This window comes from Salvelinus namaycush, unplaced genomic scaffold (genome assembly GCF_016432855.1).
Source record: "Salvelinus namaycush isolate Seneca unplaced genomic scaffold, SaNama_1.0 Scaffold6, whole genome shotgun sequence".
Lineage (NCBI taxonomy): Eukaryota > Metazoa > Chordata > Actinopteri > Salmoniformes > Salmonidae > Salvelinus > Salvelinus namaycush.
In genome coordinates this window covers 856794-883951 of record NW_024061308.1, presented here as the reverse complement: position 1 = coordinate 883951, position 27158 = coordinate 856794, and the positions used below count along the sequence as shown (strand labels likewise).

At 41.3% G+C, this 27158-nt stretch overlaps 3 protein-coding genes across 5 annotated transcripts; 1 reads left to right on the top strand and 2 right to left on the bottom strand.

Moving 5' to 3' along the window:
- Positions 1-313: 313 nt before the first annotated feature.
- LOC120042009 (adenosine deaminase 2-A-like) lies at positions 314-7657 on the top strand. Of its 2 annotated transcripts, none has more exons than XM_038986887.1 (10): positions 314-434; positions 1333-1682; positions 2019-2238; positions 4041-4251; positions 4441-4568; positions 4751-4841; positions 5007-5115; positions 5346-5503; positions 5852-6054; positions 6186-7657. In XM_038986887.1, the coding sequence occupies exons 2-10, from the start codon at positions 1379-1381 to the stop codon at positions 6274-6276; spliced, it is 1515 nt and encodes a 504-aa protein (XP_038842815.1). In that variant the 5' UTR covers positions 314-434; positions 1333-1378; the 3' UTR covers positions 6277-7657. The 2 variants fall into 2 exon arrangements, with proteins under 2 accessions (XP_038842815.1, XP_038842816.1); XM_038986888.1 differs by having other exon boundaries at positions 315-422.
- Positions 6811-10537, bottom strand: ribc2 (RIB43A domain with coiled-coils 2). 2 transcript variants are annotated; one of them, XM_038986890.1, is made up of 7 exons: positions 10314-10537; positions 9116-9197; positions 8662-8973; positions 8446-8564; positions 8016-8243; positions 7705-7871; positions 6811-7217 (listed from the first exon to the last, which is right to left on the bottom strand). In XM_038986890.1, the coding sequence occupies exons 1-7, from the start codon at positions 10428-10430 to the stop codon at positions 7139-7141; spliced, it is 1104 nt and encodes a 367-aa protein (XP_038842818.1). In that variant the 5' UTR covers positions 10431-10537; the 3' UTR covers positions 6811-7138. The 2 variants fall into 2 exon arrangements, with proteins under 2 accessions (XP_038842818.1, XP_038842817.1); XM_038986889.1 differs by lacking the exon at positions 10314-10537 and having other exon boundaries at positions 9116-9484.
- Positions 10538-11797: 1260 nt separating this feature from the next.
- On the bottom strand, positions 11798-14301 carry LOC120041992 (probable polypeptide N-acetylgalactosaminyltransferase 8). The gene is made up of 8 exons (XM_038986866.1): positions 14054-14301; positions 13601-13767; positions 13322-13508; positions 12941-13138; positions 12713-12827; positions 12385-12570; positions 12067-12204; positions 11798-11929 (listed from the first exon to the last, which is right to left on the bottom strand). Exons 1-8 carry the CDS (start codon positions 14299-14301, stop codon positions 11798-11800), a joined length of 1371 nt encoding a protein of 456 aa, XP_038842794.1.
- Between the last annotated feature and the right edge of the window lie 12857 nt (positions 14302-27158).

Genomic DNA, 27158 nt, shown 5'->3' with positions numbered 1-27158 from the left:
ATTTGGTTAAAAGTAATGGAAAATGTTTACAAACCGTTAACAGTGAATAATCAGAAGTCTCTATAGCATAATGCCACTTGTGAATTCGGTGAACATAGTCTAATGGACCGACTTGGAGAACAGGTCCTGCACTTCTTCCATCCCAAGTCAACCACTGGGGGGATATGACGTGTACCACTGTTTTAGGAAGTGAGTAAGAGTAATGCTGCGTTCATGTGATACTCGGAAATGTCAGACTTGCTAACTGGTCCTGCGTTTATCCTGTTAGCAAGTCAGACATTTTCGAGTTTCCTATTTCCGACTAATACATGAACGCGGCATTACACTTTCAGGCTACAGAACTGAAAAACAGCAATTGTAACAGTTGTTATAGTATAGAGCAATATAGGAGTACCTATTCATCACTTCACTTTCACGGACAGGTTTGTTCAGTGGTGAGATACTCGTTCTAATAACAATTCATGTTCATAACACTGGCAAAACATGTATGCTATTATCAATGTATTCAGCGTTCAGTGTGAACGTGCAGCTGTTACTTTGTTACACTTTAGAATTGCAGGCTTGAGGCACACACACCACTTTAACGTTTACCAAATGTTACATTGTTGTTAGATACATTGTTGTTACATTGTAGATACACTGAAATCGCCAACGCGTCAAACGTTCGCGTAGCCCTTTAAACTGAACAACATAATAGGCGACCGGCTGAAGCAGGCAATATGTCAGGTTTATAAAAAGTCTGTATTCGTTTAAATATCTTGATCATAACTGCAAACTAACAAAAACACTATTAGGCATCAAACGTATTCACAACAAGGAAACTACATAATCCGTGAATCACAAAGCGGGTTTGTTGACACCGACAGCTGGTGGTGGTGCTACTCTCTTTGTCCACGTCCACCATGGTGCACTCAACTAGCCTACTTACAGATAAATACTGCAATTGCGGACAAAACTATATCAAATAAATGAATTGTGCATTTATGTATCAAATTCAGATCTAAATGCAGCCTGTCAGTATAACATCCTGAAGACCCTATCCTCTAAATATACATATTAAATCATATTCATAGAAAATATGGGAAATATCTCTTATGGGAAATAGACCTCTTAAGCTATTGGCTGAACTGGACATTTTTTGTTTGTTTCAAGAGAAACTAAATGTCTGAGGAAGCAAGCATAAGAAAGTAATAATGAGGAAGTGGAAAGACCATTGATTTCTATCCTATGTTCTGTAAACAGGTGCAGTAGGCTTACACTAAAAACCAAGCTCTGTTGAACCTATTTTCCCACTAGATGAGTTTGTCTTATCACGTTTCTTTCTCCTTCAAGCCTATCTATTCAGTGTTGACCAACATTGATTAGCCACACCTTCACCATGTTGCACTGGCCAGAGAGCCACCAGGTGGCTATGGTGTCAGTCCTGCTGTGCTGGTTGACCCTGTGCTGGTGCAGCCCTGACCCCAGGCTCAGAGAGTATCTGATGCAGCAGGAGGCCTCCCGGCAGACAGGGGGCAGACTGCTGCTGACAGAGGCAGAGCTGCGGCTCAGTGCACAGCTGCACAAACTGAAGGAGCAGGAGATGAAGAGCTCGGACTTCCCTCCTGCCTTGCACTTCTTCAAGGCAAAGCCACTCATCCAGCGCAGCCTCATCTACAGCCTACTGCAGAGGATGCCCAAAGGTACACCGGATCCCAAATGGACCTGTACCCCTGTCCCCTTTGCATTTGTGATAAACTGAGAGGATACTTGTAAGCAAATATGGCACATATGTAATGTACTTCATTGTAAGCCACACAGCAGTGGAGGCTACTGAGGGGATAATGACTCATAATAATGGCCGGAACGGAGCAAATGTAATGGCATCAAACACCTGGAAACCATGTGTTTGATGTATTTGATACCATTCCACTGATTCCGCTCCAGTCATTACCACAAGCCCGTTCTGCCCAATAAAGGTGCCACCAACCTCCTGTGTCACACAGGTTACGATGATCTCCTCCTCTGATCTGTTTTAGGAGCAGCACTTCATGTCCATGACTTCTCCATGGTGGGAGTGGAGTGGCTGGTAAGGAATGTGACGTACCGACCACATTGCTACATGTGCATTACAGAGGACCAGTCAGTTCGGTTACTCTTCTCCTCTGGTCAGCCCAAACCAAAACCTCAGTGCTCTTCTTGGATGCTGCTGGAGACCCTGAGGGCCAAAACAGGCAATACCACTGACCTTGACAATAGGTAGGAAGTAGGAACATATGTCATTATAATACAGTGCATTCGGAAAGTATTCAGACCCCTTGACTTTTTCCACATTTTGTTAGGTTACAGCCTTATTCAGTCTACACACAATACCCTATAATGACAAAGCAAAAACAAGTTACTTTTTGTTGTTGCTAATTTATACAAATAAAACGACATTTTCAATTACAGCCTTCATCAATTTACACACAATACCCCATAATGACAAAGCAAAAACAGGTTACTTTTTGTTGGTGTTGCTAATTTATACAAATATAATATATATTACATTTGCATAATTATTCAGACCCTTTACTCAGTACTTTGTTAAAGCACCTTTGGCAGCGATTACAGCCTCGAGTATTCTTGGGGATGACACTACAAGCTTGGCATACCTGTACTTGGAAAGTTTCTCCCATTCTTCTCTGCAGATCCTCTCAAGCTCTGTCAGGTTGGATGGGGAGCGTTGCTGCACAGCTATTTTCAGGTCTCCAAAGATGTTAGATCGGGTTCAAGTCCGGGCTCTGTCCACTCAAGGACATTCCGAGACTTGTCCTGAAGCCACTCCTGCTTTGTCTTGGCTGTGTGCTTAGGGTTGTTGTCCTGTTGGAAGGTGAACCCCAGTCTGAAGTCCTGTTTTCTTCAAGGATCTCTCTGTACTTTGCTCCGTTCATCTTTCCCTCGATTCTGACAAGTCTCCAAGTCCCTGCCGCTGAAAAACATCCCCACAGCATGATGCTGCCACCACCATGCTTCACCATAGGTAGGTGCCAGGTTTTCTCCAGACGTGACACTTTACATTCAGGCCAAATAGTTTAATATTGGTTTCATCAGACCAGAGAATCTTGTTTCTCATGGTCTAAGAATCTTTAGGTGCCTTTTGGCAAACTCCAAGCGGGCTGTCATGTGCCTTTTACTGAGGAGTGGCTTCCGTCTGGCCACTGTACCATAAAGGCCTGATTGGTGGAGTGCTGCAGAGATGGTTGTCCTTCTGGAAGGTTCTCCCATCTCCACAGAGCAACTCTAGAGCTGTTAGAGTGACCATCTGGTTCTTGGTTACCTCCCTGACCATGGCCCTTCTACCCCGATTACTCAGTTTGGCCGGGCGGCCAGCTCTAGGAAGAGTCTTGGTGGTTCCAAACTTCTCCCATTTAAGAATGATGGAGGCCACTGTTTTCTTGGGGCCTTCAATGCTGCAGAAATGTACCCTTCAAAGATCTGTGCCTTGATACAATCCCTTTTCGGCATTCTACGGACAATTCCTTCGACCTCATGACTTGGTTTTCACTCTGACATGCACTGTCAACTGTGGGACCTTATATAGACAGTTGTGTGCCTTTTCAAATCATGTCAAACCAATTGAATTTACCACAGGTGGACTCCAATCAAGTTGTAGAAACATCTCAAGGATGATCAATGGAAACAGGATGCACCTGAGTTAAATTTCGAGTCTCATTGCAAAGGGTCTGAATACTTATGTAAATAAGGTATTTCTGTTTTCTATTATTAATAATTTGTGCAAAAAAGGAGGATTTTTATATTTTTTATCCATTTTAGAATAAGGCTGTAGTAACAAAATGTGGAAAAAGTGAAGGGGTCTGAATACTTTCTGAAGGCAATGTATGTCAAATGACATGTGTATGTCAATAAATGTCATTATATATTATGTCATTTATATGTCATGGTCATACATCACACAAGTATCTCCCTGGGGGAATAAAGACAAAATTAGATGTTCTATTTGACTCATCTCTTTCAAATTGTATGCACTCTCCAACAACCTGGTTGTTTAATCTGTGCAGCCTCATACGCAACCTCACACTCTTCACTGAGGACCCAGAGGCTGCCTATCCCAGCCAAGATGTCGTTTGGAAAAGGTTTGAGCAGGCGTTCACTTCGGCTTGGGGACTAGTCACCTACGCTCCTGTGTTCAAGGACTATTACTATGAGGGCCTGAGGCAGTTCTACATGGATAGTATCATGTATCTGGAGCTGAGGGCTTTGCTTCCAGAGGTAAACAACACATACAGATACATGTTTATTGTTCCAACCGTGTTATGAGTTCAGTTGTGTGATTAAGTTGTTAAGATGATTCCATACACAATAGTTTGAATTGACCAGTCATTTTCAAGGTGTAACCAGGATGTATTGTCTATACATAAGAGGTTGTATAATTCTTACATGTTTGTTACTGATACACAGACATACGAGCTGGATGGGAGCACACATGACAGTGCCTGGGGCCTCAAGACCTATCAGGACGTGACCAGGCAGTTTGTGTCAGAGCACCCAGACTTCCTGGGAGCTCGTGTCATCTTCACTGTGCACAGGTGACTATGCAGGAGATGCACATGGTCAGTGCAAAGATGGAATTAGAATCATGGGCCCTCTAACAGTTGTACAAGGATTAGTTTATTTAAAAACTATACAGAGTTAAAGGAAGAATGAGAAGAACAAAACACGTCATATTAATGTTGAGATTGAATGTACTTTGGGAATCTGTTTGTCTAAGGCGGCTGAATGAGTCAATGGCATGGAAGGCAGTGGAGGAGGCTATGAACCTACAGAAAGCCTTTCCAGAGATAATGGCTGGATTTGACCTAGTAGGTAGATCCTTAGTCACAAGACTCCTTAAAACTGTTTCTCTCAGGAAATTACCTAAAGTTGATATGGACTTGATTTATTTATTACTAGATAGGTTTATTAAAAAATAGGTATAGGCTGTGCAGGGTGATGTTGACATGTCTGATGTTCTCATCCGGTACTAGGTGGGTCGGGAAGATAGTGGAAGACCCCTCTGGTACTTCAAGGAGGCCTTGTCTCTACCAGGCGAGAGAGGAGTCAACCTTCCATTCTTCTTCCACGCAGGAGAGACTGGTGAGCACATGAACCCTTCCACCTTATCTGGAGTGTTCATATTTAGTCTATACTCATGGAATGGGCCTATGATTTCTTAATCTGGCTCTGGTTAGGGGCCCGGATAGCACTAACTCTGATGGAATAAGACTTTATAGCCAATACTCCCTATTTTGTGTTGTTGAGAATGAAGTTTGTACAGTATAGATAAGTGTTTACTACAATCTACATTGATTGACTGTCATTTGCAGATGAAGAGGGCACTGATGTGGATGGGAACCTACTGGATGCTTTACTGTTCAACACGTCTCGCATCGGCCATGGCTTTGCCCTGCTGCGCCACCCCGTGGCCAAGGCCCTCTCTAGGAAGAAAGGGGTGGCTGTAGAGGTGTGCCCCATCTCCAACCAGGTAGGGCATTATCACTGTCACCACACTCAAATGTTGATGAACGATTAAGACGGCTGCCCATCCACAGATCGAGGTAAAGGGTACATTGTATCTGCATCTTCATTGAAACTCTTCATTTTGGGGCTCCTGAGTGGCGCAGCGGTCTAAGGTACTGCATCTTAGTGCTAGAGGCGTCACTACAGACCCTGGCTCGATCACAACCGGCAGTGATTGGGAGTCCCATAGGGCGGCGCACAATTGGCCCAGCGTCGTCCTGGTTGGGGTAGGCCTTCATTGTAAACAAGAATTTGTTCTTAACTGACTTGCAGAGTTAAAGGTAAAATATAATAATTGTAAAAAATTCTCCAGGTACTGAAACTGGTCTCAGACCTGCGGAATCACCCAGCTGCTGTTCTGATGTCAGAGGGCCATCCCCTGGTGATCAGTTCAGACGACCCTGCCATGTTTGGAGCTTCTGGCCTCTCCCATGATTTTTACGAGGCATTTGTGGGTTTAGGTGGAATGAACTCTCACATAGGAACTCTCAAGGAACTGGCCATGAACTCCATCAGGTGAGGCCAAGCTAGCAGGTCCAGGCACCGTACAATATTGGTGGAATAACCTGGACTAGTTTAGCTACTTGCAACCGTTTATGGCATTGTATGGTAGGGTAAGGATTCTGACTTTCAATTTTATGTTCCAGGTACAGCTCTCTGTCGCCACAGCTGAAGGAGAAAGCATTGGATTTGTGGCAGAGAAAATGGGACAAGTTTGTCTCAGAGAACTCACAATAGTGTCCTGTTGGGGCAGAGGAGTGGTCATTCGGACGCTGACAGTGGGATCACCCCAGTCTGTGAGCCTGTTGCTTGTGCCCCATAGGAAGGGAATGATATTTGGCATGCTGGTACCAAATGGACACACAATTGGAAATGTTGTTCAAAATTCAGACAAGGGAAAGGATGTAGGTGTTATTGAAACATCATTTTTGGTATTTTTCTTTGCCTAAGAAGCTGTAGACATTTTGGCAAATTAGGGTTGAGAAGGAAAAAGAGAACAAGTTCATATCGCCCTCACGTGGATAGGGTGTGTATAACACTCCTGTAAGAAATCAAATCAGGAGACCACACTGCTGTCAACTCCTACAAAATGGAGGCCCCTGACAGAAGTTGAGTTCACTAGTCAAGGAGTCATGAAGGAAGCTGTTTTTTCACACAAAGGCATTTGATCATTATTATTTCAGTTGCAGAGAATTGTATTTGCACTGTAATTGTGAATTCAATGGTAATAGAGCACTGTGAGAAAAGGCTTACACTGAATGAACTGACCAGCTAGTCTGATTTCTTTAATAGCATTTTATGCTGGTAATGTGCATTTGTTTTGTACAGATTTAATTCATTATACAGATACTCTTATTTTAACAAGGGACACGTTATGACAAATGCATGCAGAACAGTAGGCAATGCCTTATTCATAGACACACTTTTCTATGAAGACTTCTGATTGTATTTTTTTAGTTGTGAAATAGTTTTGAATTAAGGGAAGGAAAACATCAGAATTTTTCCTTTGTTACAAATCATTTATCTAAATTATCACTTTTTAATACAAGAAACATTTCTCTATAATAGTCTAATAATGCATGGCAGAGTAAGGCATCCTTTATCGACTGCTGGTGTTGAACTGGGAGAAGTAACTGTCATCTGGGATGTTAGTGTACACCTTCTCCAAATACTTTTTCCTGAAGAGAAGAATGCATTGGTCTATAACTGATATCAAGAACAAAACTGTAGGCATTTGATATGTCGTCTATGCAGTGCTATGGGCAGGTCAACAAGCTCTAGGGCTGGATTCAATCCGTATCGCGGAAGATCACGGTAAATATTGCATATGTCTGCTCAATCGCAAATTACCTTTACATTTTAACGCTGAATGAAGTCTCTGTGGACTAGGGAACATTGTCTTTGAAATTTCAATCGAACGATAACACGGATCTTCCGCAAAACGAATTGAATTGAGCTCCTAGTTGATAATTTGTGTGTCCATTAACTGTGCTAATCTTGTTGATCAGTTTCTTCTGCACAATTTAATTATTTCTGAGCACAGAAGTGTTAAAGAAAATATTTTCAAAAGAATGTGTGACAAACAATGATGCTGTACGGTAATGAAGCGAAAAGTATACAGCTGCGTCCATGTGTCTGAACCTTAACATATGGAAAGTGTCTTACTGTTCATGGTGGGCCTCAGCCAGCTGTGCGTTGGTGTTATCCTGCGTGCGACGGACCTGCTTGTTGATGCGGGCCTGCTGTCTCTCCATTAGTAGGGCAGTTCGAGCCGAGGCCACACGGAACCGGTCCTGCTGGAGCTCCTCCTGCTGCTGCTCAGCCTGAATTCTCTGCACAACCAAACATGAAGAGAAGGTTAACACTATTTGTGGGTGTTGCGATCTACGCTCGCTTTTTGTCCTCTTTCAGAAGATGGAGTGTGCAACATACTGCAATGAAAACATCTCTGCTCAAAGTAAACAATGTAGATGTACCCTCTTCTCATCTATCTGTTGCTGCTGGCAGTTGATGATGTGCCGCAGCTGCTCGTCTGTGAGGCCCTTGTAGCTGTCGGGCCTGAGGCGGGGCAGACCTAGCACACTGATGCCCTGCTCCTGGCTCTCACGCAGCAGCTCCCCCTGTAGCTGGTTCAGGATGTCTGTCCTGTTGTCCTCCTCCTGCTGCTGCCACTCCTTCCACCGCTTCTCTGCATTCTCTGCTGCCTGGGAACAGACAGACAAAATATCACAGTTGACATGTTGACAGAATTACATTCTGTTCTCCCATATACAAATCACAGGAATCACACATGGTTAGATTCAGTGCCAGATAGTACTATCCTAATCCTCCTCAATCCTAATGACTTACCTTTGCCAGTTTGACAACCACACCTGGTTAAGCACCAGGTAAAGTATAATGACTCACCTTTGTCAGATTGAAATTCTTTGTAGCGAGGGCTACGGTTCTCCTCCTCTCCTCCTCAATTTTTTGGAGCTGGAGAGCTTTGTTGTCCAGGTCCACTCTGTCCTGGTCATGCTGCTGCTCTGCAAGGGTGAGGCAGGGACAGAGATTGTTTTGAGAGGAGGCAGTGAGTGTATCAGTGTCTAGCATCAGGACAGGTTGTGTTGGGTTGTAGCCTACCTTCCTGTCTCTGCTGGTGTCGCGCTGTGGTCAGCTCATGCTGCTGCTGGACGGACCACTCTCTGAGCTGCTCCTGCTGCTTCTTCAGCCTCCCCTGGCTGTCTGGGTCCTCACCCACCAGCCCCGGCAGCATCTGGATCCCCTCCTGACCTCTAATTTTGTCTGGGTTGCTCAAGTCATACTCTCGCCGACTCCACCGCGGCTGGAAGTTCAATCGGAAGTCCTCTATGCCTCCCTGCAGCAGACGCTCATCCTTAAGTTGGCATTGATCAAGTAGACAAGCGGCCTTGTCGTTGCGCACTGCATCTGCAGCTAGAGGGCATGCATTCCAGCGACATATGACACTAGTTAACAGATTGGATCAATAAAACCTTAGTTGCATTGAAGCTTACTGTATGTATGGAAGCTTATATAGAGCTGTCAGGACTCCCATTCTGTATTTTATTGCACTTACCATATGCTTTAAGTGACTCTGCCTCTGCCTGTTCTTTTTTCTTTCTTTCATTCACTTGGGAATCAATAGCCTCTTTATCTATCTGTGAGGAACAGAAAAGTGTGACAAACATGTCTTCACAACTGAATTAACATGAGTGTTGTGATGTCACAGCCGGTTACAGTTGCAACACAGATTATCCATTATATTGACCAGACCAGATACTTAAGTGGTCGCTATAACAATGAAAATAAGTCTTCAAAAATGGAAGGCAGTCAGGTGGTGCCATTCTAGCCAATGAGAGGGCAGATACGTGTGTGAACAACAGGAACAACTCTGATATAGAGCAGTGTTGCCAACTTAGTGACTTTGTCGCTATATTTAGCGAGTATTCACACCCCTCTAGCGACACATTTTCAAAAAAGCAACTAGCGACAAATCTAGCGTTATTGGAGACTCTGACGTGAAAGCACGTATTGTTCTTACTCTTCTCAACGAGCAGCGGGTGCTGCCGTGGGCCCCACCCCAGTCCCAAGGCACTCACAGGCAGCCCAGTCCTCACAAAGCAGTCCCTCCCAGCTGCAGTCAGAGCAGGAGATGTTCACCCCTCCGCGTCCAGACTGCAAATGAATCGTGCATACGGGAAGCCGCCGCTGGCTGATCCCACCCTGGCTTACATTCAGGGCGGGATGTAAATGTAAAAAAAAAAACTAACTAAAAATACTAAGTAACTGTCAGTGTCTCTTTTGGGTCACTTTTGCCGGTCCCAAGCCTGGATAAAGGAGGAGGGTTGGAATTGTGACATAAAAAAAAAATCGACAGAAGAAAGTTCATTTGTAGTTCTAAACATATTTAGGGTGTTTTTTACTCACTTTCTCTCCCACTACGTTATTCCTCTCTCCTACAGAGTCCATCACAATTACATGCACATGGCCAATTATGCAAATTGTGATGACGTCATTTAGCGACTTCTAGGACAGCCAACTTTCCTTACTGAGGAGTTGGCAACACTGATAGTTCTCAAAGTTGCCGGGATGTCACGTGTCCTACGTATCAGTACACTCGTAAAAACATACAGTAGATCAAATAAGCCTCACGTAGCAAATAAGCCATTACATTTTTTGTTGACCAAATTCGACATTCATATGACCATACAAAAACTCATAGCTTGGTGAGCGAAAAAACTAAACGCCAATCGCTGGAGAAGACAGAAACTTACCCCAATCGTTCTAACTTTAGCATTGAAAATCCTATCTTGACGTTGCATCTCTCGATTGAGCCTCCTCTCCAAACTAGCCGTAGCAATGCGGTCCGAAAGTAATTCAGCATTGTACATTTTCCAATCTTCCCTTAGTCTCGCTGTGGTGAGAATCAAATGACCAGGGCTAGAATGCCCTCTGCAAACATATCCGTTGCTAAGCTACCCGACATTCGGATACCTATGCTGCTGTTCACAACCAAGTGGGAGGGGTAATTACCAGCTGAATGCATTCAAGTGCATTTAACTCGTTGAAAAAATCCGATTGGCTAATGGCCAACAAGCTGTGTCTGTCAACCATGAACTAAACGTGCAGCTATCATGTTTGGGAACAAATTATAGTAAACAAAATAATATTAACACAGCTTTTTATAAAGAATGTTTTGTTTAACTGCCGAACATGCTATTAGAGGTAATTTCCTAAGAAGGTGAGGTCAGCATGTGGGCGAAGTCGGAGCTCAGGGACGATAGACTAGTTTCCCACTAGTAATTACCAGTTAGATCCAAGTGGATGTTTCACAGGCTAGTTGCTCACAGGTTAATTGCTCATGGAAGTCGCTCTGGATATAAGCGTCTGCTAAAGTGACTAAAATGTATTTGGTAAATACCATCTTCCCTCTTGGTTATGAACATAGCATTTTATATATATATATATATCCCTCTTCTGTCTCAGCATGCATGGATCAGTCTTGCAGACAGACATTTTGACTACAACAATATTTTTTTTTACAACTCATTTTATTTATGGCAATCCAAATCAAGGACAGAAAGGCACATTTCCCTTTCAACAAAATTAAGTAAGCACTGTTATATCAATGCATAGGCAAATGCCACATTTAGGTTAGTAGTCCAAAGTGACCCATAGAACAGAATAGCAAACATTAAAAAAAATACATAAAATGTGGTTTAGTCTAGAGGAAAACATGAATTTCCTTTATGCTGGTCCATTAGAAGGGCTTGATGATGTTTTGGATTTCCCATTTCTGGCCAGTGCATTTCTGGACCACAAGTTTCTGTTTTTGTATTTCTAAACATCTTTTTGTTTGTCTGTTCTTGAGTTCCTTGCCCTGGAAAAATATACATATTTTAATGCTTTTAAACAGTGGACCGCTTTGGCAAAAAGGAAATAATTTAGGGGTGCATACAGTATAGGAAAGAACTGCCTATATACATATTAGGAGTGTATTGAGTTCAGTGTCAACTGTGATATGCACCTGCGTGAAGTCCCAGTGAATACCCATGCCCTTCTGCACAGCCTCGTTACAGTCGTACAGATCAGGAAAAGTGTCTTCCCCACTGTCAGCCAAACACCTGTTGTCATTGTACTTGTGGGACTTTAGGCCACCAATGTAAAGCTCCCCATTACTGCGGTAGTATGTGTGCTGAACGATCAAACAAATAAAGATAGGGCATTAGATTTTTCCTTGAATACAGAGCAAAGTTAATTAACTGCAACAGTAAGAGACAGTATTGTAAGGAGTTACCTGTGGGCCATAGTTAAAGCAGTCGAAGGCTATGGGTGTATGACCAGGAAAAAGTCCTTGATCTATACATATGTTTGCATCCAAGTTCTTCATCTACAAGTAAGAGGGTCAAATATTAAGCAAGGGATGACATACTTTATCAAACATGTGGATAAATAGACAGGCATTCAAACCTTCAATTCAGAAACTACAGTTTAAAACCACACACAAAAGTACTGTAAAAAACATACCCCTCCATAGGCCAGTATATTGTCCCATGTGTCCAACTGAGGATAAACGTTGTCCAGGTACCACTTGAAGGGCTTACATTTCAGCTTTTCTCTGAGCTTCTTTCTCTCTGACACATCCCCGATATCTATTCCATGATCCTATTGTTGAGAGTGTGATTATGGATTATTTGTTGTATCCCGCAAAACTCTTGTATTATCAACATATCAAACTATGTAATAAATCAAAAGCTTGCAAAACTTCCAATGGTTTTATGAGTCTCATGAAGGTAGAATTCATGGGTTAAAAAAATATATGGGTACGTTATCATAAGCTCATACCTTAATTGGAATGTTCCAGGCAATATTGACATTATGTTTGTACTCATCCATCCAGATCTCTGCTGCCCTCAGTGCATTCCTCTTCATGGACATGCTCAGGTCAGGTGCGTAAGGCTTGTGGTTCCTCTCAATGTGGGCGATCTTAGAACAAGGCACTACCTCTATGCTTCCTCCACACAGCCACACCTGAAACATTTACATTATTTGTGGAGGACATTGCCAATTATACTATTTAATGACCACAGAAAACAATGTTATCAAAAATATCAGATGTTCACAGAATCTGTTTTTTTTTTAAAGAATGGTGCATAATATTGTTGCTTCTCACCCGCACACCTAGCTCGACATTTTCCCCTCCGTACACTTTCATTCCACCATCTAGGGCACCGATTTCACCCAGGAATTTCCTGTCCACCACCATGATTCCCATGACAGAGGGACTCCTGATGACAGAGACAAAGCGTTAAAATAAACATTATACTCGCTGTCACACCCCCACAACCACAAAGATGTGGGTTTGACAGTATGAGTGATTCCATTTGCCTGCTCAACTTACTTTCCTGGCAGTGACGTGTCGTTGAGATGGTACCACTCCGGCCTGAAGGACTCATACATACACCATAGAGCCCAGTCAAAAGCATGGGCCGCTGGGACGTAATGGACAACATCCAGGTCATAGTAATTCACCCTGTCAAACACAGGGGAGACCACCACTGTCCGGTCTGCCTTGATACGAGTCAACAGAGGCTCCGCCCTGCAAGCACAGACAGCAGAGTCATGGAAAACAACACACTGGCCCTGTTCCTATAGTTAAAGACTTGGCTGAACTGTTCAAGGTGAGGGACAAGTTACACAGATATTTAACTTGATGTGCGATATGGCAACTACTGGCACAGTAGTTATTTCAGAGACACTGTACATTCCTAAATACTCTTACCACTCCTTGTGGACCTCAATGTGAGCGTCTAGAATGGCAACCACATCCGCAGTAGCAGCTCTCCACCCAGAGATGCGAGCTTGAGTTAAACCCAGTGATTCAACATGTCTCACTCTGACCATGCGAAACAAAGGATTCTGCGCCTCAATGGATTTGATATAGACATCCAGGTCCCCCTTCAGATCATCTGATTGGGTAAAAATAAAAATAAATTTTAAAAAAGGGTAGGAAATTAATATTATCATACAAAAGCTGTCAGTATAGTTTGGGGAGACGTACCATTGGAGCTGTGGTCGTCCACCAGAATGATTTCTCTCAGCAAGTGTTCAGGGGTTCGGTTGATGATGCTGCAGATTGCTCTCTTAATGATAGACAGGGCCTCGTCCAGGTAGATCAATACCACAGCAATACTAGGAAGGTCCTTGGGGTATTTCTTCTGCAAACATCTGTTGAAGGAAACTAAACATCAGTTACACTCCTCTCATAGGTATATTAAAAAGGGATACATCAGGATTTTGGCAATGAAACCCTTGATCTACTTCCCCAGTCAGATGAACTCATGGACACCATTTATGATCTACTTCCCCAGAGTCAGATGAACTCATGGACACCATTTATGTTTCTGCATCCAGTAATCATTACGTGCATGAAAGAAGGAATGTAACAGACGAGTGAGGGAGAAACCTTTAAAGGGTGAGGAAAAAAAACGGCGTCAGAGAATCGTTACTTTACTTGGATTCACGTGTCTCTGGTAGCTCTCGGTTGAGAGGCAGACGATCGCTGAGGAAAACATTGTAGCCATATTTCTCAAACAAAGCCTGTGCCTCCTCCTGATCCTCATCCGATAGATTCTCTCCCCAGCCCTGAAACAATGGAGATTGCTGGGGCTTGAGCTTCTGTTCATCTTGTCCTCTCTGAGATTTGACCGGAGCTGCCACAACTTTCTGGTCTTTAAATCTCCCTCTCTCATCCATAAGCATTTTCTGAATGGCATCCTGCTTTTGTTCAAAGTTTTTGAACAAATCGTCTGAGATAAATAAAATAAAGTGTCGGTGGTTTTATCCCAATTTAACACAGAAATAGCTCTTACATTTGAATTGTGAAAAATAAAAGTTGTCAGAATATCTTCTTCATTCACATATTTAATCTGCCAGTGCTTAACAGATAATAGCATAGTTTTCCAATCAATGCATATTAAAAAGCAGTCACACGTATAAGTGAAATAGACATGTAAATTAATAACAAAGTCAGCGACACTTTAATAACTCATGAATATGTATTCATAAATAATTGAACTATGAATAAATAAGTATGTCATTATTTATATAAAACGTTTTCTGGTATATTTTGCCGAGTTCGGTCAGTAGAATTTTATTCAAAATGTTTCACAACTGTAATAGCCGCCAAAGGTTTACAGCCGTGTTAAGTATTAACTCTGGGGTGTAAAGACTTACGCAAGCAACACATATTTTTTGAACATTTTCTATAATTTTGAAAATGCAGAGTAGGTTGTGTAGATCTTTAGGGGGGGGGGGGGAATTAATATAATCCCCTTAGATTTCATTTTAAAGCAGCAAAATGTGAAGACTGTGCAAGGCGTACTTAGACTTTCACTATAACGACTGGAACTCTGACCAGACATCCTCATAGGCCTACCTATGGTATTTGTAAATATTCGTGCCCATAGGCGACGTTGTTGCCGGTGATGTCTGGTGAGGACCTGCCTACAACAGGCCTACAAGTCCTCAATCCAGCCTCTCTCAGCCTATTGCGGACAGTCTGAGCACTGATGGAGGGATTGTGCATTCCTGATGTAACTCGGGCAGTTGTTGTTGCCATCCTGTACCTGTCCCGCAGGTGTGAGTTTCGGATGTACGGATCCTGTGCAGGTGTTGTTACACGTGGTCGGTAACTGCGAGGACTATCAGCTGTCTGTCCTGTCTCACAGTAGGACATTGCAATTTATTGCCCTGGCCACATCTGCAGTCCTCATGCCTCCTTGCAGCATGCCTAAGGCACATTCACGCAGATGAGCAGGGACCCTGGGCATCTTTCTTTTGGTGTTTTTCCAGAGTCAGTAGAAAGGCTTCTTTAGTGTCCTAAACTTTCATAACTGGGACCTTAATTGCCTACGTCTGTAAGATGTTAGTGTTTTAAGGCCGTTCCACAGGTGCATGTTCATTAATTGTTTATGGTTCATTGAACAAGCATGGGAAACAGTGTTTAAACCCTTTACAATGAAGATCTGTTTAGTTATTTGGATTTTTACGAATTATCTTTGAAAGACAGGGTCCTGAAAAAGGGATATTTCTTTTTTTGCTGAGTTTATAAACCCATTGGTCTCTCTCAGGACCGCAATTGGCAATTACAACCAATAAACTGGTTCTATGACGTAAAAGTCAATTTCCACATCCATTGTTACATTAGCAAATTCTAGTTAATCAGACAGTCATTACATTTCATCACCATTCATAAATAGACTCCAAAGCCTGGCGTGCAGGCCACGTATCTTATTTCTATGCGCACTCCTATTACGCACAACCAGAATGACAGACCTATGACACAACGCGGGAAATATGAACAAAGGAAAACATTAATTGAATGAAATAAATAGCACTTCCATCTCGTGAATGTTGCCATGAATCTGTGCACCGGAACAACGATTCACTCTTGAGTAGAGACAACGGTAAATGACCGCATGTTTTGTGGAACAGAAAGCCAACGGAAATACCTTTCAAAACAAACATTTCTTCGACACTTGATTAGGCGTAGGCACAGTAAATTATGATACTTGTAAAACAGCAATATATACATTTTGTAGAAGCATTTACTACCTATAGCCTTTGGGGAAACAAATAAACAATGCGTTTTCGTGACGAGAGTTTCCTAACTATTATTTAATAAAGAGCAAGCGACACAAGAAACAGATTTAGGGTGCGTTCGTAAATTCACTCTGGCCATCTACTCCAATTTTAGAGCACGCTCGTCAGTGCCAGAGCGCAGAATAACTGATGCGTTTACAAACCCAGCCCGTCTCAATGTGGAACTAAAGAATTTAGCGCACAAAACGTGTAAGCCTATGCGTCCGCACAGCAGTGTTCTAGAATATAAGTAAAGACATGTCATGTGTTCCCTATAAAGTGTAACCAAATGTTGTTACAAAAAAAAAACGTACATGTAGCCTATGATTTTCCTATGAGTTTATACGTTATCCAAAAGGCACATCATGAATTGAATCAACATTCAAGAAAGTTGACTTACTCACAGACTTTGTTGATGTTGCTTTCCAAGTCAGAAAATCTTCTATCAATGTCAATAGTTTGAGCCTCAGTAGGCCTCTCATCTGTCTTTTTGTCGGTTTCATTCCTCAAAATCAATGATATATAGCTGAGGAATAAAATACATCCTAAAACTAATAGACGCTTCACCCACATAGACCTCATATATATTATTTGCATGATTCCGTTTTTAATGGCATAGTCAAGTGTCAAAGCAACAGAACCGGTGTGATGATAACTCGAGACGTTGGTATTATTAAGACAATACAAGCATTTATTTCAAAGAGCCCTCCGTAAGCCACGCCCCAGTGGGCAGAGCTAGGCATGTTGCACTGGACACGTTTTAATTCTGCAGAGTCTAAGACGTTGGGAGTGGAGCTGACATATTTATTTATCTATTTGATTTGGAATTTTAGGACCCCTTCAGGTATATACATATATATAGATAAAATATTGATTTTGGCGCATAGAAACACAAAAAGGACAGTAAAAAAATGAATCATAAGAAACAAGGTTTTGAAGCGTCTGTCCTAAATCTAAGAGATATATATTTCCTGAGTTTTTATATATAATTAAAAAAAACATATATATATATTAGTTATGCTAATATAGTTGAGACCAGTATATTGCAGTTAATTTCGTATTTGACTAAATAAGTAAAATATATTTTGAGTAGTAAATTGGGAATCAACTTGTCCCAGACAGTTCGCAACAGAACATACCATTTATTGGGATCATCTGGTTGAGCTTGTTGACAAAACAGACCATGTTATGCCTTTTTACACTGAGATTTAATTGTCAAAGTTCTGCGGTGAGTCTGTGTAAACTATGCGATTATATTGGAGACAGGTTTACATCAGTGAATGCCATCTATTAATTTACTGTTATAGTATGTCTAAGTAACAGCCATATAGCAGCCAGGGAAACTTTATGTTCTCACTTTATAATAGAATATTCAGATTTTTCTGCCTGACTGTGGCGCACTTTACCTTAATTGTTAGGATTTTCTTGTGATCACAACAAAACTACTTATTTTGCTCAAATAGAGATAGAATAAACGTGTGTTTTATTTGAAGAGATGGGCCTGGTTGTGAATAGAAAATTTTTCTGCCTGAGTGTGGCGCTGTTTACCGCAATTTTCTGTATTACTTTGACCAGAACAAAACGATTTATTTTACTCAACTAGAGATTTAAATAAATTGTGTTTCTTTGAAAAGATGGGCCTGGCTGACATGAAAAATACATTAAGATGTCCCTGAACCAATCATAGATGTCTATATACGTTTGGATGTCAAAGTACAGCACAGCAAAGCACACTACAGTAGAGTGCAGTACATTAGTGTGCTCTACTGTGTACTGTACTGAACTAAACTATACTTTCTTTACTGTACTCTACTGTGCTGTCCAAACGTGTGAACCCAACTGTTGTTTGTGACTGTGCCTACTATGATTTCCCATTGTAGCCAATTAAATTGCAGAAATTCCATTACCGAATTTTCGGAAATGCCGTTAACGATTTGCTAACGGAATTGAGTTTTAATCACTTAATAATTCATGAACAAATTTGAGATCAGTAAAAACACTAACTAATTGATTGGTATACCTTTACTTGTTACTTCTTGCTACTTAAAAACATTTTTTTAAATGTATTTCTAATACCTTTAAGACTTTTCTGGTACATGTTTTCTAAGACCTATTTTCCATCTGCTTGACCAGAAATCAAAGCCTTTGCTTATTCCAAATTTTGGGGATGGACCATTTTTGAAAACATTTATATATGCCTTCATTATGGTGCTCATGGGTCCTTTTACATGGAAATAACCATCTCTATTTGTAACGCTGGCTATGGTTAACACAAAAGAAGGACATTGAATGCTACCTGAATTGACTCAGAAAAGTAACATAGGTAGGCCTTCAGTATCACAGCGAGGTCAAACAGATATGTGTGTGTTAGTCAGATTATTCAGTGTCCACAGCAGCACTATTGATTATTCTCTACCCCTGGTTCATGTGATGCATATGGTCTTAGCCATGCTCTCACTAACCCTAATATTCTCTCTGTCTCCCCTTCCGGGCCTGAGGCTCTAAGACCGCGACTGAGAACACCCTGGCCTGACACCTGGACGTGCCTGGCCCAATCTCATCTGGCCCCCCCTCTACCTGCCTGATACTGCCTCCACTGGGTCTTTTGCCCCTTCAAGGAGAAAGACCCAGGCACTGGCGTGCATGGCAGGTGGGGGGGCTGCGAGCTCAGTCATTGACGTCTATTTTCTTTTCTTTAATATATTATTTTGGCAGTAACCCTCCAAAAAGTAATTCATAAACCTGTTTAATTTCCATATGTATAGAAAGCTAGGGGTGCACTTGTTGGTTTTTGCCCTAGCACTACACAGCTGACTCATAACCAACTCATCATCAAGATTTGATTATTTGAATCAGCTGTGTAGTGCTAGGGCAAAAACAAAACGCGCACATAGGATGGGCCACAGGACTGAGTTTGGAAAAATGTTCCACATATCCTGCCTAAGCTGTTTAGGTGCACATTTGATATCCCGCTCACAAGTATCCCTGCAACTATGAATAAACATAATATTTCTAATTTAAATTAAAATGGAATAGTAACTGAAATCTGGACACTGACTGCAGGTAGACCTATAACCTCTCACATGTAGCCTAAAATAATATGAACTCCTGCAGAATTATGCATTTATTGCGGTAAAATGATATAATACATGTTATTTTTCTCTGGATTAAAAAAAAAAAACGGTCCATTTTCTCTGCAGTTGTTGAACGAATCGACTGATGTCAGTAAGGAAGCCCAGTTCATTCCGTTTGTGCGATACAGAGACATTTCGGAAATTAATGAGCACATTCTGTTCTGCAAGAAGCTAACGGGGAGAACTACAGGTGAGGATGTGTTTCACATTATTGACAGCTTTATCTCAGAGCACAATCTGGATTGGAAGTCCTGTGTTCGTGTGCACACCTGGGAGAGTGAAATAGTTAATTGCCCACACAAAGAAGGTAAATCCCACTGTATAATTCACAGAGGCATTGGCCAGCAAGAAAACAAGTCCAGAGTTGCATGATGTTTTGAATGACGCAGTGAACTTTATCCATCCAGTCCAGGCCTCTGAATCACCGACTGTTTGAAAAGCTCTGTGATGACAGTGGGACTGAGCACCAGCAGCTACTGCTTAACACCGACGTCCGTTGGCTATCTAGTAGGAAAACGCTACAGAGGCTTTTTGAGCCGCGATCTGAAGTAATGATTTTCTGTCTGAGCACTCACACACCCTCTTGTGGCTGTGTTCAAGGACAAAAACTTGGGTACCCGCCGTGCCTATCTTGCTGATGTGTTTATCAAACTGAACAACCTGAATCTAACTCTGCAAGTTAGACACACATTCTAAACATGTATGACAAAGTGTGTGGATTCATTAAGAAGATCAATCTTTGGGAGTGGAAATGTGAAGATGGGGATATAAGTTGTTTCCAGCAGCTTGACACCTACAGTGGGCTATATTTCTACAGGTGATGTTGAAAGAGCTCATATGGTGCAAATAGTGAGCTTACAGTTATCCAAAATCAGTGAGTACAATTTCTACTTCCCTGACATTGACAACAAGTCTGCCAAACTCGACTGGGTGTGTCATTTGTTATTTTTTAACATCTCATTTTGTAATCATGCCGGTCGCACGTGCATGAGGGGGTACTTCAGGCAGGTCAAAGGGTTTTAGTGGTACAGTACCCCAAAAAGTATGGATACCACCGTTCTAGGGCACACTGGCATAATGGAGTTTCTCTAGATCCCCGCAAGGTCAGAGTTCGTGCTCTCTCCCAGCTTGGATAGAAAGTTGTGCGTAAAACCAGTCTATTAATGCTCAATAATAGGCTACAGTCAGTACACCCTCATAACACTGGTGGGCTGCAACACTAATTTACTAGGGAGTGTTTCATTACGCAGTGTAGGCCTACGATCTATAGCTGTATACCGTATTTGGATGCTATTTATACACTTTTTTTTTTTAAACGAGCCATCAAATAGCCAGTCGGCATAACGGGGCAAGAAAGAGGGTCATGGCAAAAGCAAGCCAGCGCGATGATTCTCACTCATTGAAAAGTACTGCTTTTATTTTTCTAATTAGTCCGTTGAATAGTCAGCACTTTAACTTTTCAACTGTGCTCCAAATCGTTTTCAAAATCGGAGCATCTGCACCTACAACTTAACATCACGAGCTGAACCTCTATCATTGTCTTGTCTTTCCGCAGTACTGTAAATCGCAGCACATTGAAGAATATGATTGGTCTAGTTATGTAAGGGATCAAAGGGACTGGGTGCATGTTTTCTACTTCTTAGGGATCGGCGTCCCGTCAACGGGACAGTTGTAAATCATGCAGCGCCTTTTGTCACGATCGCAGATTTTAGAGAAACAACAAATGTCGGTACATATACAGATCTGCATGGAGGAATGGGCCAAAATACCAGCAACAGCCCCAAAACATCACTGCTCTAGAGGAGATCTGCATGGAGGAATGGGCCAAAATACCAGCAACAGCCCCAAAACATCACTGCTCTAGAGGAGATCTGCATGGAGGAATGGGCCAAAATACCAGCAACAGCCCCAAAACATCACTGCTCTAGAGGAGATCTGCATGGAGGAATGGGCCAAAATACCAGCAACAGTGTGTGAAAACCTTGTGAAGACTTACAGAAAATGTTTGACCTCTGTCATTGCCAACAAAGGGTATATAACAAAGTATTGAGATAAACTTTTGTTATTGACCAAATACTTATTTTCCACCATAATTTGCAAATAAATTCATTAAAAATCCTACAATGTGATTTTCTGGATTTTTTTTTCTCATTTTGTCTGTCATAGTTGAAGTGTACCTATGATGAAAATTACAGGCCTCTCTCATCTTTTTAAGTGGGAGAACTTGCACAATTGGTGGCTGACTAAATACTTTTTTGCCCCACTGTAAGTGTCTTATATCGCCTGAAAGCTTAAATTCTTGTTAATATAACTGCACTGTCCAATTTACAGTAGCTATGCGAAAAAATGCCATGCTATTGTTTTGGGGAGAGCTCCTAACAACACTTTTTTTCATCACGATAGGTTTGATAAATTCACCTCTGAAGGTGAAATGTGTACTTATATTTCGGAAATCTTGCTCTGATTTATCATCCAAAGGGTCCCAGATATTAACATGAAGTGTCGTTTTGTTAGATGAAATCCTTTTTCATATCCTAAAAAGGTCCATATAGCATGCATGATCAATTTTGTATTTCCACTCATTCAATTTGCAAAGAAGGGAATCTGTGAAAATCTCACCCTAAACGTTGTTTCAACCAGTCAAATCACGTTCGTATGTATTCCTCAGAGATTCTAGAATGTAACCAGACTTCACTATGTCATTAGGTGTGTAGTATATCCTATAGGACACCAAAGTTGGTCAGAGAGCGACGCCTTCATGGCACGCCGATGACGCAGCCGGTCTTCATTTGATCAACTGTATCTTTGTCAAATAACCCCCAATCGTGGTCAAACAAAGCTAGCTAGATAGCCAATGAAACCCTATATCTGTCACAAAATGTAAGTGCTAACCTTTTGTGACAGCATGCCTTTTCCTTTTGGACAAATATTCTACGAATATTTAGAGTTATGAAGTTATGAAAACTGGTTGTTTTGCAAATGTTGAACTTATAAAATGGCTAATAATTCTGGAAAAGCTAAATCAAAGTCCAAGTATACATATTTGACGATATTCTTTCAGAAAAATATAATATGAATGAAAATGTCTCCTTCATGATTTGACCAAATGTACCTGGGTGACTGTTATGGGATTTTTGTGTTTAATGACTAAAATATGTATACATTTGACTTATAACTAAACAGAATACTACTATATTACTGTAAGAATGAATCTTATTATAATCATAATGTTGAATGTTATGTGTTCCTTGTTAGAAAGAATGGGTTTATCTTCAGACAGGCTAGAATGATGTCTCTACCCAGGGAGGGGAAAGACCTTGGGTTGGTTGCAGATAGTTTAACAGGTGGCAGACAGTAATGAGAAATCTAACTATACTACCATTGTATCCGAGAGGAGGATGGACATTAAAACCTATGACATCATCTTTATTATATAACCTGATGTAAAATGTATTATGATCAGTACTCTCGAGAATAAACGCTATTGATTGATTGATTTTAAGACTGGTTTCTGTCCATTTAATGCTGATAATTATCTTACAAAATCTTATTTCTGGGCAGAGTGTTTTAATTGAATTGGTTGATAAAAAGGAATCAAAATTCCTTTAACAATTTGGTCCTTAGAGTCGGAACTCAAGATCTGCCTCTGTCGTTCCAAGAAACTGCTGAAAACCGTGCACGGGCGGATCCAGGATCCGTAAGACAAAGACCTGACCTCTGACTTGAGGGTTTATTTCAGGCCAGTGGTGAACTGGTACACGACAGAGGTGGTGACGAGATCCAACGAACATTGCTTTTCCCAGTCAGCGACGAGGTCAGTAGCCTATATTTTCGATTCTGGGGGGAATGATAAGTTATCCTTGATTTAATGTTCTAAAATGTTTAGAATTGATCAATAATAGGAGCTTTACTATTCCAAACAGATCCAATGGGTTTTGTATGACCAATATACATGTATCGATAATGGGGCAGGTCTGAAATGACCTGAGGTAAGGTGCACTACCATTAAATAGAAATACCTTAATAGATCCGGGTGCCTTAGGGGCCAGAGGGGTTATTAAGATGGAATACTGAACAGGTGTTGACAGGTGCAGTCGTGTTGTGCAAATAGGACAGCCATTAATTCAAAAGACATACCTAAATAATATATCCCTAGAAACACCCTTCAAGATTAGAGCGGAGTTGAATGGAGCGAGAGAATGATCTGTTGAGATTAGAAAACTAAAAAGAGTAGAACGGTAGCGCTGTTTTATGTACAATGTTGTCAACAAAATTAGGTTGCTGATACTACAATCCCTATTGCAGAATGCAGCCTTTTGATAGCATGTACTAAAGTCGATTTAATCCACTTGCATTAGTCCCCTCGTTTGGTGATTGGAATTTAGACTGTGACAACTAAAAGGCTGCAGACAGACCTACATACAGTACGTTTTAGCAGGGAGGTTTGGTAGGGTGACCTGATTTGTAACTGAAAATCATTTTGTCAAACAGATTGTGAACCGAAAAGTGCAAGTTTGATTCTAGAGGAGGGACAATTAATAGAAGCGTGATTTGATTAGGGTCACTAGATGAGCATTTTCTTGTTTTCTTGTGGCCTTACGCAGCCCGATGAGTGCGGTGTTAGTGCCAGCATCGGTTTGTGGTGGTAAATAGACAGCTATGAAACATATAGATGAAAACTCTTGGTAAATAGTGTGGTCTACAGCTTATCATGAAATGCTCTACCTCAGGCGAGCAAAACCTTGAGACTTCACAAATAGACACAGACCGCCACCCCTTGTCTTACCGGAGGCAGTTGTTCTATCTTGCCTATGCACGGAAAACCCAGCCAGCTGTATGTTATCCATGTCGTCGTTCAGCCACTACTGTGTAAAATTTAAGTTATTACCGTTTTTAATATCCTGTTGGTAGGATCGTCTTGATTGGAGCTCATACAGTTTATTATCCAATGATTTCACGTTGGCTTATAGGACTGATGGTAGAGGCGGGTTAACCATTCGCCGTCGGATTCTTACAAGGCACCCCAACCTATGACCCCTTTATCTCAATCTCTTCTTCATGCGAATGACGGGGATTTGGGGCTTGTCCGGTGTCTAAAGTAAATCATTCGTGTCCGCCTCGTTTTTGTGCGCAAGTGTTTGCGCCACAGCCTGTAGGTCCAGGTTGCGGGTCCGACTGTATTCTATACTGACTATTGCCAACCCAGACATTCTTTCCTGAGACATTATGCATTAAACTGTATGTCCATTGCGCTGCACACAATTTAAATTTAGTCTTGAATGATGCATGCCAAGATATACCAGAGATAAGGGACTGCTGATATTGCAACCACACAACTCAAATGCCGATTCACCAGTACGCTATGAACGAAATTGCAAACTTCTTTTTTTCTTCAAGTCCTCAAGAACAGTTGTATGTTGAAGAAGATAATCTGCTTGCCTCTGACAATTTATTGGCTGTCCAGTATGCAGACAACCATTCCCGACTACACAGAGCTTCCTTCCTACATAGTTCATCTCTTTCCGTAATGTGTTGAGTGTCAATTAAAGATGTTACAGAACTGCTGTAGATTGAGTACTGCTAGTGAGACACTTTCTGAAAATGTGCTTTGCGGAACACTTTACAGAATCATCCCATTGTCTTTACCCCCAATATGATAAAGGATTAGGGATGGCGGATCTAACTGCGCAGGTCGCCTACTTTTTGCAGGTAACCTACTTTCTCAAGTGATTTGTTTGACAATCAGATGAAAACATCACACAACAACCAGGATTTATGAAACTGAGCCTGTGAAGACAGCAAAAAAAAAAGTACATGTTTACATGCCACAGCATGTCCTCTGTGTTTTTATGTGTATGACTCACGTCGGAGAGTTTGTAAAATTCAAGCATAATCCTTTACTCACGTTACACATCCCAATCAGACACTCATAATGCAACTGTTTATATATCCTAGATAGGTGCTCCACTAGAGCCATCTCTGGGTTGGCATTATGCCCATTATCTTAACATTCGGCATCTTATCTGGGTTTCTTATAACCGGGATACAAGCTTTTTGGAGTTATTGTAAACGGAATGACGTTTATATGTGTCAACTAAAAAACAGAATATGTGGTTGAAAACTATGTCAGTGTCACCACACTCACACCAAAAAGTCAAGTTTGGCAGACATGTTTTCAATGTCAGGGAAGTAGGAATTGAACTCACTGAGTTTGGATAACTGTGAGCTCACTATTTGCACCATAGGAGCTCTGTCAACATCACCTGTAGAAATATAGCCCACTGTAGGTGTCAAGCTGCTGGAAACAACTTATATCCCCATCTTCACATTTCCACTCCCAGAGTTTGATCTTCTTTATGAATCCACACACTTTGTCATACATGTTTTGGATTTGTTTTTCTTTAACTTGCACAGTTGTTCAGATTGATGAACACATCAGCAAGATGGGCACGCCGGGCTCCCCAGTCTGTGTCGTCGAACACAGCCACAAGAGGGTGTGTGAGTGCTCAGACAGGAAATCATTACTTCAGATCGCAGCTCAAAAAGCCTCTGTAGCGTTTTCCCTTTAGATGTGTTAAGCAGTAGCTGCTGGTGCTCAGTCCCACTGTCATCACAGAGCTTTTCAAACAGTCGGTGATTCAGAGGCCTGGACTGGATGGATAAAGTTCACTGCATCATTCAAAACATCATGTAACTCAGGACTCATTTTCTTGCTGGCCAATGCCTCTGTGAATGATAATGGGATTTACCTTCTTTGTGTGGGCAATTAATTATTTCACTCTCCCAGGTGTGCACACGAACACAGGATTTCCAATCCAGATTGTGCTCTGAGATAAAGCTGTCAATAATGTGAAACACATCCTCACCTGTAGTTCTCCCCGTTAGCTTCTTGCAGAACAGAATGTGCTCATTAATTTCCGAAATGTCTCAATCACAAAAACGCAATCAACTGGGCGAATCAGTAGATTCGTCCAACAACTGCAGAGAAAATTGACCGGAATTATTATAATTTTTTCACCACTCGACAATATTAACTTCATCGATCCTACGGCACAGGGGCGAAAATCTGATATCAACCTTGGAGGGGACAATTACATGAAATTTTCTCAGGAGCAATTCCTGAGGGGGACACCAAAAGTAGTGCTGCTACGTTGTAATATGTTAAATGTATATTGAGGGACCATAATCACTACTACTGGATAATTGTTAGGTACAGTAGTTAACTGAAGGATTGTCCCAACTTGTTTAAATCATTATAATACTACTACTAATAATAGTTATAGCAGTGTTCCTTATCAGTCCAGTATGTATGCAGGTATTCGTACTTACAACCAGCAATATCAAGAAAGGCCAGTAGGCGGCAATGGTACTGTACACTGTATGGGAGCAGTTTTCATAAATACAATGAACATGGTGTGATCTCATCGTAAAGAATCTTCATTGAGAACCATCACAAAGTTGGTCTCCGTATTGAATTGACCTTTTAATTTGACTTTGTGATACATTTATATAGTCATTAAATATGTGCACCTGGCCTGAGTCTACTACAATATCTTTACAAGAACAAAAAGCTTAAAATAAGTACAGTTCTAAAAGCAAAATAACTACTTCAATGAAAAACCCAAATAAATCAAACAAAATATCCTTCAGTCAGTGTCTCAACTCTTCAAACAGCAGCTATGGACAAGTATGTCACACAAAGTATGCAATTTTAAATAAAATAACATGAAATAAATTATTTGTAAGTGTACTGTCATGTACTAAAAACGGAAAACTACTAAACAAAAGAACAAATATCAATTACACCAGGGGTTCTCAAACAGGGGTCCATGGACTAATTGC